At 33.1% G+C, this 13,384-nt stretch overlaps 2 protein-coding genes and 1 long non-coding RNA gene across 3 annotated transcripts in view; 1 reads left to right on the forward strand and 2 right to left on the reverse strand.

Moving 5' to 3' along the window:
- Window positions 1–13,384, forward strand: part of LOC136822132 (uncharacterized) — a 237,764-nt gene that overhangs the window by 218,532 nt on the left and 5,848 nt on the right. The window lies entirely within an intron of this gene.
- LOC136822231 (luciferin sulfotransferase-like) lies at window positions 63–2,761 on the reverse strand. The gene is made up of 6 exons (XM_067078472.1): window positions 2,512–2,761; window positions 2,164–2,263; window positions 1,830–1,992; window positions 1,486–1,714; window positions 1,116–1,249; window positions 63–439 (listed from the first exon to the last, which is right to left on the reverse strand). The coding sequence occupies exons 1-6, from the start codon at window positions 2,711–2,713 to the stop codon at window positions 275–277; spliced, it is 993 nt and encodes a 330-aa protein (XP_066934573.1). The 5' UTR covers window positions 2,714–2,761; the 3' UTR covers window positions 63–274.
- On the reverse strand, window positions 4,417–8,470 carry LOC136822232 (luciferin sulfotransferase-like). Its single transcript, XM_067078473.1, has 5 exons — window positions 8,255–8,470; window positions 7,907–8,006; window positions 7,645–7,807; window positions 7,315–7,543; window positions 4,417–4,606 (listed from the first exon to the last, which is right to left on the reverse strand). The coding sequence occupies exons 1-5, from the start codon at window positions 8,454–8,456 to the stop codon at window positions 4,446–4,448; spliced, it is 855 nt and encodes a 284-aa protein (XP_066934574.1). The 5' UTR covers window positions 8,457–8,470; the 3' UTR covers window positions 4,417–4,445.

A 13,384-nucleotide genomic window follows, 5' to 3' on the forward strand; every position in this document is an offset into this window, starting at 1 on the left:
TGAACTTTAATAAAAATCAATATTTTGGGGATATAAAAAAATTAACAAACAAAGCCCCATAATTAGGCACCTGTCACAGCATGGTAAAATAAAAAGTCACCTTTAGAGGAAAGGTTTTTACGAATCTAAAAAATAAAGTGTAACATCAATCTAAGCCCAGTTTATAATAGTAGCCCAACTTTTTAAAATTTCTATAAAAAAAATATAAAAACTGTTTTTCGTAAAATTGCTAAAATTTATGTGTGATGAAAAAAATTATTATGTGTTAAAAAAATCAAACCTCGTAAACAAACAACAATCCAGTGTCTTTCAACCATTTCTCTTCCCATTTTTTAAACCTCTCAATAGTTTCTTCAGTGAGTTTGTTTTTCCATCCTCCTGTCTTTCCAGTGTTGATAAAAGTCCCTTTCTGCTCATTCTTCATTGCTGCCTTTAGTTTCTAAAATTGAAGAAAGAAGCAACGGTTAAAAAAAAATAATTAAAACGTTTTATTCATCCAATTCAAATAAAGGGATGTGACTATAATTAGCCCGTTCTTTCAATAAAGCAAACTCCAGCTCTACCTGGCTATACCATAGCTGTTTACTAGAAATATAATTGCAACAGGGGGTAATAAACCTGATTTTCAAAAAGATTTGTAATAGATATCTTAGATAGTATAAGGTACCAACTTTTTTTGGACCTCCGCCCCCTATTTGGAAGCTGGTCACCAAGGAAAGTATGGCTAAATAACTCTGGAAAAGTACCTTGTAATACCTAGCAGTCAATTTCACCTCACCAAAATCGTGAAATTAAAATGAAATCTAATTTTTATGGAATTTTTTTCGGATTTGCCAAAATTGATAATTTTTTACCCATTTTACCCACCAAATACCAAAATCAGTACCAGATACTTGAAATGAGTTGAAATGGCCCACCCACCCCAAATATAGAACCTGGTAATAAATGAAATTCAAAATAAGACACAACCACCTGGCTGTGGGTATGTACCCTGCAGCTGTACACCCCCCCCTGATTCTTAAGTCTTAAAAGCATAATTTGATTAAAAATATCCATAAAGAATTTTTAACTTTTACTCAGACTCATTTCAAATTAATTGGTTTTAAAATAATTACATCAATTGGTCCAGTCACATTGACCATTGGATTGGCTCTCATTTTATCCACAGATGTATGCTCTACAAGTTTTGCTATTTGACCATCTGAATATTCCTCTTTACCAATAAACTTGGCCACTCGTTTGATGACACCTGGAAAATGGTTAAAGATTTCAATCTACTAAGTTATCTTAAATTTTCACACGAGTACTTTTTAACTTGACGCCGTTGCCAAACCTTTTCAAGGTATTTCCGCTAAGGGTGATAAGTGTATTCAACCCATTTTGGATTCTTACCTGAAACACCTATGTAAAGATTTTAACATTATATGCCCTGCTCAACTGTTAAAATTAGACCTCGTTAAAAACAAATTCAAAAGAAATTTTCACCAGTTACATCCTTTTGCATCTCTTCATAGTGAACAATCAAAAGATTTGGATTTTCTCGTTGGTTCCAGTAGCTCAGGATATGTGTAAAGAAAGGTGCATAGATAGGTCCTACATCCTGTAACATAATCTCTGCGATGGTTTGTAAATCACCAGTGTAGTTTTCTGTCAGAACATGATGGTTGAGAAATGATACACAAACATCACGTGGGTTTCGTATTACATTGATCATCTGAATAGAAATCATTTGCATTGGTTAAAAAAATCAAAATCAGAGAATTTTTAACATAAAAAAATCAAACTGTTTCAATTGAATCCGTATATCAACTAAAAACAAGTTCTGGTACCTTGGCACCTTTTTCATGAATCTTTGGAGGCAACATTTCATAGCTGAGATGGGTTTTTATGGTCCTTGGTCGAAGTGTATGATTAACAAGTTCAGCTCCTGTTTTGCAAGAAGAACCATAAGCTTTGAGCATCTTTTCTGCGTTATAAGAGACGGCTGAAAAACTAAAATGAGAAAAGATTATGTATTGTAGACCATTGATGCTTATTGACAACAAAGAAAGTTAATCTTTTGAATATCTATTTCAATCTTATCTTCAGTTTTGATATTTCCCATTTAGTTCAGCCCAAGAATTTCAGCCAATACTTCTTTAAATACGAAAAAAACATATTTACTCAAAGAAAGGTACTCTTAAGCCTAGAGGACTTGATTTTGCTTTTTCAAAATCCAAGCCATTCCTCAGACAAGAGACAATTTCTTGCATCCAACGGGTTCCTAGAACATAAAAAATAGAGATTAAATAGAAAAACTTTTGTCAACAATCTTTGCCTGCCTGTTAGGCCTTTCAAAGAAAATTGAAAAATAACAATTGTTGATAAAAAGGGAAACAAGTAATAATAATGGTGAATGGTGAATTGTATGAATTATTATGTGATGATTTTGTTAAAGAACAGAAAATCTTAATCTATCTTTTACAAATTCAGAGATCAGTACCAAGTAATCTCCTTGGTTAATATTTCAACCTGATTTTGGGAAAGTGCAAATCCAAACATCATCTTCATAAACTTCAGCTTCTTGAAATGATTTGTGGTGATCCATATAAAGTGATGGAAAGACTTGATGGTATGGTTCCAACATACTCAAGGGATGCTCTTTAAATGTATAACAGTCACTGTTGAACCTCTGTAAATCTTCATTGTTGATTGGTATTTGTTTAATTTCCATTGTTTTTTGTTTTTTTAATCTAATTTCAAATTGTTATATAAGAATGGTTGGCAGAGTAAGACGTGTAAATATCATCTATACTTAATTTCGCTTAGGGTAATTTTCTTGAGAACCAGTTGAGTGAAAAACTCTTCTTCAGTATACTACTGACATACTACCAGGTTCTAAATTTAACTTTATCTTTCTTCTTTATCATAGAAAGGAATGGTTTTCTTAAAAATCTTTAGACCTCAATAAAATTCACTTTGAAGAGAAAAACATTTTTGTTGCTGCGTACCCAGCAGATAGGAAAGATAATCTCATGTGACCAATAAACAAATCTTATTGTTTTCCTAAATTTCCCCCCATTCAGCCCAATTTGGAAAAATGCTGAAACAAAAAAAGTTTCAATCTTTTAAAAAATAATTGTAAAATGCTAACTAAAAAATTAAATAAATGATATTAAATAAAAAATCAAACTTCATAAGCAAACATTAATCCAGTGTCCTTCAACCATTTCCCTTCCCATTTTTTAAATCTCTCAATAGTTTCTTCAGTGAGTTTGTTTTCCATCCTCCTGTCTTCCCAGTGTTGATAAAACTTCCCTTTTGCTCATTCTTCATTGCTGCCATTGCAGTCTAAAATAAATTTACCTTCATGATGGATATTTTCAAAATTGTTCAAATGATTGCCAATCATAAGAATTGAAATGTCTCTAGGTTGCTTAAAGACCAGGTTCACACGCTACGGTTTCGTTTCTCTCTGAAACAAAATGAAGCCATTGGTTACATTCAAATCAAACGTCACTTCTAACCCATGAAATGACCTCATTTCCTTTCGGATCAAAACCAAATCGTAAAATGTGAACATGGTCTAAAGGTCAGTAGCTTTAATTTGAAGAAAAAAAAAAAAACAGAAATATGAATAAGATCTAACGGATGTGGCAGAAATAGGTAACCCTGTTTAAAAAAAATGTTTAGGTTGATGATTTTTAAGAATATAAACTCAAAACATGGGTCTTTTCTAAAAATTGGTTAACTAGATCCAAAGTTATGTTATAATGAAAAAAAAACCTTAGATTTCTTAAAAGTGTTTTGACCTATCAGATTTATCAAAAAGGCATTTTTATGCTAATTACTAAATAGCTCTGTTCACTAAAAATATAGAACATATAGATCCAGTATACAGGATTCGGCATATAAGAAAAATTTAAATGTGGTCATCGCACGCCTAGATCTACCTAAAATCTAAACATTCTAAAACTAGCCTAACTTTGCAAGACCTTGCACTTTTTTTATGAAGGCTTCAAATCAAATTCTTTCTATGAGTTCCTACCGGGGGGGGGGGTACTACCCTTGTCGACCGACGGGGGTGCTCCGCTGAGGTTCGAAAAATGGACCCTACGTGGGACTCAAAATTTGCGAAAAAGTGACCCTGAATGGGACTGAAATTCCAAAATTTTCTCAAATTTTCTACTTTTTCCCCAAATTTTCCAAAAATAGGCACCCTACGAGGGACTGATTTTTCTATTTTGGTGTTTTTGCGACCCTACCTGGGACTCGTGGAGGTTAAAAAAGGTACCCTGACCAGCGGAGCATCCCCGTAACCCATCTTGCCCTAGTACCCCCCCCGGGAGTTCCTATTCCTATGAAGGGTGGTGGAAAACACTTCATTTGAAAATACGAAACCCTTTAAAGAATCAATTTTAGGCATCTGATGTTGAGTCAAGAGCATTGCCCACTTTTGGCTATGATTAATTAATTGAAGAAAGTGTAATTACATCTATAACTCCTGTCCCATTGACCATAGGGTTGACTCTCATTTTATCCACTGATGTGTGGTCAATAAGTTTTGCTATTTGGTTATCTGAATATTCTTCTGTGCCTATAAACTTGGCCACTCGCTTGATAACACCTATAAGAAAACCAAAAGAAAACGAAAAAAGAAAGGTTTGATAATTAGTGATGCTGTAAGTGCAGCAATTAATTTTTTTCATATTCTCTGAAATTACAAGAATAATAAGAAAGTACAAGATAATATAGTAGAACTTCGAAAAAATACCCGGGGGGCACTCAAGGTAAATGATTTACCAGACGTGCGGCACTTAAGGGTCAATTTTTCAAGATTCGCTAGTGCACCGTAAGGGTATGTTTTGACCAGTGCTGCACTGTAAGGGTATGTTTTTAGCTGTACCTTTACTGTAATGGTAGCAAATTACCTTATTCCTATGAAAATATGAAAATTTTCAAATGAAATGAATTCTTCCTTCGTAAGCAAGGAAATTAAACTAAATTATTCAATATCGTGCTACTCGTGCTCTTGAACATGTGTATATTTCCCATCTGTATGTCTCAAAAATTTTTGGGCCAAACCTATAGCTATAGTTGTTTTCAAAACAAGTACCCCCCTCCCCGAAAAAAAAATCACTTCCACTCTCAGCCTCTGTCTTATTTTGTATCAAACCTTCTTCAAAAAGCGTATAATTTGTTTAAAATGAACCCTTACTTTACACATGTTTGTGACATCATATGGTTCATACTTTTTATGAATTTTGTGCATTTTGTGCGACTTAAAAGCTTGATAATTTGTAAACGAGAAATAATGCAAAATCATTTCGGGTAAGATTCAGTTTGACATGGATTATAGAAGCGGCTAGTTTGAAACGCAGGTCACAGGTTACAGGTCATATAAACTACAGTCCAGAAAACTGTACTGCACTCGTAACATGCCATTCATAACATGTTTTTTTAAATATTATATGCATAATGGACATGTTGTATACAAACAAAATATGCTATTAAGATTTCAAGGACAAATCATCAACCCCTAATATTGACAAAGTGACACCTAAATTATGGAAATAATGGCGTTATCACAAAATGAGGTGACCTGCGTTTCGAACTAGCCGCTAAAAAAGAGGTTTTCTGCTTATTCCAATGAAAAATTCAATTTTTTCAATGGACTCTGAAATTATTTTCACTTGGTTGTTTTCAAAAGTTCAAACATAGTTTTACTCCACTCAAAAATGGCTTAAATGATATCCTTCTCTTGGCTAACCCATATGTGGATATAAAAAGTTTTGGCTACACATTAAAAAAGTTAAGTTGTAAAAGTTTAAAAAAGTTTAAGAGTTCTTTATCAACTAAAAGCAAGAGCTTTTCCAATTATACTTTATAAACACTTTCACATCAAACAGATGGCTCAACCTATTCCCCTAACATAAAATGCGTTGTTTTAAAAAGATTAGATTTTCTGTAAACAAAAATGAGCTATATCTTTTGCTAGAAGAGAAGTTTTTAGTGGAAAATAATTTCAGATGTCATTAATTTCTTATTAGTATATCGACTTAAGTCCATTTTGTCGACCATAACCCCCTATTTCAGCATGCACGCTTTTCAAAAACGGCCTTAAATCCACAGAATTCTAATGGGAAAGAGGTGTATTTTTGCAATTCAAAAAAAATAAGAATTTAGAATGTTCCATAATATATCAATCATAAACAGCCTTAAGTCCTAAATCTTAGGGCTAACTATAGTTTCTAATTCTATTCATTTTCTAAATATTGACATGAAATGTGTAGCCTTAAGTCCAACACATCTCAACCTTTAAAGTCGATTATCTCAAAATGGAAAAAATGGACTTAAGGCCGTCTTAAATTGACACAGCAATATGATTAGCCTGGGAATCCAAGCGTTAAACTTTTTTCACAGTCTAGTTTATGATATTTTTGCTGCTGGTTTAACGCTTGGTGCAGGTAACTCGCCTGCAGGGACATTTTTCACTGCAATGCAGGTTCGGCCTGATTGGCCAGCTTTCGGCGTATTACTTAGCAGTACTTTCGCGCGCATTTTGATAATTTCGATGCGCGCGCATAATTTATGGAAAAAGCTGACTTTGCAGAAAAAAGGAAAACAAATGAAAATGAAAACATAGATTCATTTATAAACAAATGGCTGTTGACTGGAAGTCTAAATACATGTGGCTGATGTTTTGATGTGGTTTTTAGTAGTTTTGAAAGTCTTTAGAGCTTGTGCTAGAGTTTTTATGGTAAGTTGATTATGTGTGTTTGCCGGGTTTCCAAAGTTCAGAAAGTCTACGTCAACAGGGTTCACACACAGACTGTTTATAACATTCTGTGTCAGACTAATCTACCTGCACCAAGCTCTATAATTTTAAAACTTTGTGAGGTGAGGTATTTTTTGTTTTTTCTAAAAATATGAGCTTGGATTCTCAGGCTACAATATGATGTGATTTAGGTATTTTTCAAAAATATGAAAAAAATGTTGATTTCTCCTTTAAAGTTGATGATCATACACAAAATTCATTAAAAAAAACACTTTTACATTCATGAGTTTCATTTTCGGGGTGTAATACCGCACTACATGCATGTTTTTTTTTGTAATTTTGGGGTATAGAAATTTATCTTTACATGCATGTGATTGTGAAATTTTAAGCTGTGATTTTCCATGTAAAATGAGACTACAACATGCATGTTGAATAAGCATGTATACAAACAGAGATGAATTTTTTTATTTGAAATTACTAAGATACTTTTATCTACATACTATGGGTTTTTTCAAATATGTTATAAAGCAAGTGAAAAATAAAAAAGGCTGTCTTACCAGCTATGTCTTTTTGCATCTCTTCATAGTGAACAATCAAAAGATTTGGATTTTCTCGTTGGTTCCAGTAGCTCAGGATATGTGTAAAGAAAGGAGCACAGAGAGGTCCTACATCCTGTAACATAATCTCTGCGATGGTTTGTAAATCACCAGTGTAGTTTTCTGTCAGAACATGATGATTGAGAAATGATACACAAACATCACGTGGGTTTCGTATGACGTTTATCATCTAGAAAATATCAAGGAAGAATTATAGTAATAATAGAAGTGAGGTCCATTTCTGACTAGGTTCTATTCTATTCATAAGTTTTGGAAAAGAAACTTTGATACCTTGGCACCTTTTTCATGAATCTTTGGAGGCAACATTTCATAGCTGAGATGAGTTTTTATAGTCCTTGGTCGAGGTGTATGGTTGACAAGTTCAGCTCCAGTTTTACAAAGGGAACCCAATGCTTTGAGTTCCTTCTCTGCAGTGCTGCATACAGCAGATACACTAAATTGTAAATACAAATGATATAAAGTTGGCAGGATTAATTTTGAAATATTTCATTACTTCTTGAATATTTTTTCTCATTTTCCTTTAAAAACTTACTCAAAGAATGGAACTCTTAGGTTCAAAGAGGTGGTCTTTACTTTTTCAAAATCCATTCCATTGCGTAGACAAGAGACAATTTCTTGCATCCAACGGGTTCCTAGAACATAAAAAATAGAGATTAAATAGAAAAACTTTTGTCAACAATCTTAGCCTGCCTGGTAGGCCTTTCAAAGAAAATCGAAAAATAACAATTGTTGATAAAAAGGGAAACAAGCAATAATAATGGTGAATGGTGAATTGTATGAATTATTATGTGATGATTTTGTTAAAGAACAGAAAATCTTAATCTATCTTTTACAAATTCAGAGATTAGTACCAAGTAATCTCCTTGGTTAATATTTCAACCTGATTTTGGGAAAGTGCAAATCCAAACATCATCTTCATAAACTTCAGCTTCTTGAAATGATTTGTGGTGATCCATATAAAGTGATGGAAAGACTTGATGGTATGGTTCCAACATACTCAAGGGATGCTCTTTAAATGTATAACAGTCACTGTTAAACCTCTGTAAATCTTCATTGTTGATTGGTATTTGTTTAACTTCCATGTCAATAATTTTTACTAGAGCAAAGTATAAATTAAAGTGATTGAAGATATATTATTATATACAGTATTTAAGATATATTATTTTTGGCCGGAAAAGTATGTTTATTGAAAATCAGGCTCTCTCTGTCACACTTTAGGTATTGCCATTTTGCATCAGTGTTCAAAGTTTCATGAAAAAGTATAAAGTACAGCTTGAGAAATTCAAGAGAAACTGTTTTTCGGGTGATTCAAGGCTGTTCCATCAATTTTGAGAAAGTTCCGACCTCAAAAATCAGTTTTATTGACAATTCTTGACATGCGTAAGTCAAGATGACGTCATATTTTTAACGGAAGCACCGGTTTTGGACCTCCGTATTTCTATTTCTAGTAACAGAGAGAGGTCAAATCCCGGCTTTTTTAGGGTGTTTCCGCTAGAAAAATGACTTACTCATATCAAGAATTGAATCATGCTTGATGGTGGGCATTGCTATCAGTATATGTTTTTGTGTGGAAAAACAAAGAAATATAAGGAAAAAGGCCCAGTTAAAATCTACAAAAATGGAAATTTTCAGCATATTTTCAGCATATTTCTGGCATTTCTTAGGCGAAAGAAAATAAATCTGTTTTGAGCATTGCCAATACGCAAAAAATCTGAAAAAAATCAGAAAAAACTAAAGAGCCAATCCTGAGAAAAGCTGGTAACAGACTAACAGAGGGTGAATTACCAGATTTCCCTCACAAACAAAAACAAAGACATAGCGTCAACCCCCTGCTAGTTTGGGGGGTTACATCCCCCAAAAAGCCTGAAAAAGAAGGGTGTTCAAATATTTGGGGGAGCCTAATGTATTTGGGGGAGCTGAAATCTCATCATTCAACATTGGACCTGAATTCTTCATCTTTATAGTTGGCTTTAATTACGATTAGTGTAAAACACAGGTCACAGGTCATACAAATTACAGACCGGAAAACTGTAATACCCTCGTAACATACATAACAAAAGTTCCTGAAAATATTATATGTAATGGAAATGTAATATCAAAATATGTTATTTAGAAGACTTAAACGACAAATCATCAACCCCAAATATTGACAACAAATGACACTTAAATTATGTAAATAATGATGTTATCTCAAAGTATGAGGTTTTGTACACCAATTAACAATAAAATATTTTTCATGCATAATAGCATGCTGACGCTGCAAGTGGATATAGATTGACAGGTTTTGAAAACAATAAATACTCCAAGCGCTCCAAGAGAGCTGTTTTAGAGTGATGAAAATAGTGACGTAATTTTATCAAAAATGTAAAGCAGGGGATAAAAATTTTGAGACATTTATAAAATATAATCCCATTGACGCTATTTTCATCAATTCTTGTTATCATACCCAAGGTGATGCAGGAGATAAAATGAGATATGACATAGTGATTGTGAAAAATAGCTATTTTCCTGTTAGGGGGCCTGTTCAAAGTAAAGGTGAGATTGATACTCGAATATTTCTTTATTGTTTGTATATAACATACGTAACATGCGTAAAACATTGAAAAGATAATTTTTTACATGTGTGATATAGATGTAATATATAATACAAGTATTACAGGTCACGGCATAAAACGCGAAAATCACGTGGTAAGCACGTGGGTAGATTTCTAGCTTTAAAATAGGTCTAGATCAATAAAATACCTTTGGAATTATATTTTTGACATTAACAACTGTTTTTCAAACATGTTCTTTGTTTTTTTACAGTAATTGAAGCTAACCTGTCATCACTGACCTGTGACCTGTGACCTATGACCCGTGTTTTACACTAACTGCTTACTAAAGCGTAGAGAAAGGTAAAGTGTTTCAAATATTAAAGGGAACCTAATGTATTTGGGGCGAGCTGAAATCTCATCATTTAGCATTCGGGCTAAATACTTCATCTTAATAGTTGGCTTTAATTACTCAAATTAAAGCTCGAGAAGCTAATCGTCTCTCCCGCAATATTTTATAAATTAAATTAGCAATAATCCATGAAAATCAAAATTATTCGGGTATAGGATTTGGATATATCTGCCCCTATGAATATGAAATTGCTGCACTAAAAACTGGCTAAAATGTTGGGGGTTGAAATAATTTAAAAATACGTGCGCAGTTAGTTTTCACATGGTTAGCACAGCAAGCCTTATAGTAATTATATCACAGATATCTTGCTCAGGAACACTGGAAGTGCTCCAGACTCTTCTGGTGTTCAAGAGCACGAAAAAATTGGCACTTTTTGCTCCAGACGTTTCTGGAGCGCCAGGAGGGTCCTGAACCCTGATTTTTGCAAAGCGAAGCAGTTTTGCTATATTGTGTGCACATACCTTTAACCTCTATCCCAAGCAAAAATTTGCTATAAATCACATCTTTAAAACTGTGATTTTGTCAAAATGACCTTGAACAGTTTTGCTTGAAGCCGTAAAACTTTTCTCGGTCTAGTAGCTAGGACTGCGAAAAATGCTGTTTTAAAATGGTACCCTAGGAGTTCTTTCAAAAATCACAAAAACACATTATATACTTGAAACAAAACTGGAAAGTTTAAGTCAAAAGCGCATAACGCTCACATAATTATGCTAGATTTTGAGATTTTTCGCATAAATTATGCAAAAATTTTGTTTTTGCGTAGAAAAACTGTAGAAATATTTCCAAAAATGTTAAATTATGGTTTTGTGCGACTTAAATATGGTTTTTGGATACTTTCTATGAGGTTTCATCAAATTACTCTTTAAAATTTCCTAATATGTTTGATTTTGCATCAAGTTCCGCAAAATTATATGTGAAATGGTGCATTTTGATGTCCTAAATGTTACAGATGGCTCAAATTTTCTTTAAAGTTGAATGATTATTGACCCTCTATCATTTTTGATAGTTTGAACTCAGAAAGTTAGCCAAAAACTAGTGTGGATGAAAAATATATCAATGTTTAGTATATATGTTTAGTATAGACCTAACTCTTCATACAAAAAAAAATGCCACATAGAAGATCTTTCAAATTCAGTATGGGAATAGAGAAGTAAAAAATACAACTTTTCTATTTTTCCTTTTTTTTGCAAAAGTTCTAGGAATGAAAATAAAGGGATAAGGATAATTGAATACTATCCATTGATGATCCGTGGCACTATCGTTAAGCTAGAATCACTTTGCGTACTCTTCGCTTGAGAAAATGATTGACAGATTGAAGTATTTCACCCGTGCAGGAGCTCGCGGAGTGTTCTCGGCTCAATCCTCGGACCGTGCTAAAAATGGTAGACTGAGCTGTGATAGATCATTTCAATGGAAGTTGTTGGAATGTTTACAAGGCCCTTGACAGAAAATAGTTTGTTTTATTATCAATGATGACAGCGCGGTTATTAATTTTGTTAGATCTGACAAATTGATGTTTGTAAGTGCACTTTATAGTTTTGATTCCCATTGAAGAATCATATTCTGGTTTTCATGTTATTAGATGCTGTTTTAGAGCTTTTAGAGCTAGCCTGTCAAAAAGTGTATATTTCGGTGCCATTTCATATGCCATTTCTGGACTAAATTGTCAACCTCAAATGTCTAAAAAGGTGCTATTTTGGCGGAACCAAAATCTCAATATCTCCGGAACCGCTTATCATTAGGTGTATTACCCCTCATTTTTTTTTCTTTTTTAAAGCTCTACAAAATGAACTAGATTTGATTGCCACCAGAATAGTTTCAATTTGACCCTGGAATGGCTAACTAATACGTCCCAAGTTAGAGCAGTTGACGGTATGATTTTTCTATGAGGGCTACAGTAATCAAAAAAAAAGTTAGTAGATACTGTTGTGATAAACATTTATCAGAAGAATGAATGGGTTTAAACCATTTTTTCATTTAAAAAAATTATCATTAAAAATGGCAAAAAATTGCTGTTTTCATTTTTTTTGCCTTTCTCTGGTTAGCGACTCCAGAAGTCATGCAACTTTTGTTGACGTCAAACCAAATGTTTCATTTTTCCGTGAACTTTGAACCTTTCTAACTTTTTTTCTATGTGTATGCTAAAGCGTTCTGGTTTCTACTAAATGAAAGCCTGTGGTCTTAGCTTTCCAGCGATATATAACACTGTGGACACAGGCTAGACGGCAAATTGGTAAAATGCTGAACGTTTTGCAACATTTTGAAAATTTTTTGCCGACAGGAGATAACAAAATTGCAACTATCGATGAACAAATGTGTCTGGAAACGGAGGAAAATATATTTTATCACATTCGCTAATTTTAATTCTTTCATTTTCATGTAGTTTTTTTCACTTTTTTGCTTCTTTTGCATGGGAATGTCCCAAAAAAAAGTTTTTATTTCTGCCGAAATGGATTTTCCTTTCATTTGGGGTTTCTCCTTTCAGAAAAACTTATTCTTTGCTCATAAGTTTTTGTTCCTCCATTTCCAGAGGCCCCTGAAAATGGCCTACCACCTTTTTGATTATTTTCAAACTTTTCCACGCTAGCTACTTTCTTCAAAAACAAAATAAAACAATGCAATGTCTTCTTTTTCAAAAACTATACATCTTTCGTTATTTTGATAAAATATACTAGATTTTTTACAATATTTTTATATATTCATATTCTAACACCATCAAAGAATTCTCCCTCCAAATTTCAGGTCTCTAGCTACACTAGAAAAAGAGATATGCAAATTGAAGTTAAGCATGACTGGAAAATTTCTTTTTTTCTTTTTTGACACATTTTTCGAATTTTTCCAAGCTATTTTCCTAAACCTTTTTTTTTTGACCATTTTTAGGTCAACTTTTTACACTAAAATTGAATATCTTTACAACCATTATCCTCTGGCGGCCTATGACCCCTCATTTTCTTTCTTTTTCAAGCTCTACAAGATAAGGATAACGTTTTGAAAAAACAATTAAAATTTGAAAATCTTCTGGAGTTGCTACTCTGGTCATTGACACGTAATGACGTCATTTTTCAAA

Source organism: Clytia hemisphaerica, unplaced genomic scaffold (assembly GCF_902728285.1).
Source record: "Clytia hemisphaerica strain Z4C2 unplaced genomic scaffold, Clytia hemisphaerica genome assembly, whole genome shotgun sequence".
Lineage (NCBI taxonomy): Eukaryota > Metazoa > Cnidaria > Hydrozoa > Leptothecata > Clytiidae > Clytia > Clytia hemisphaerica.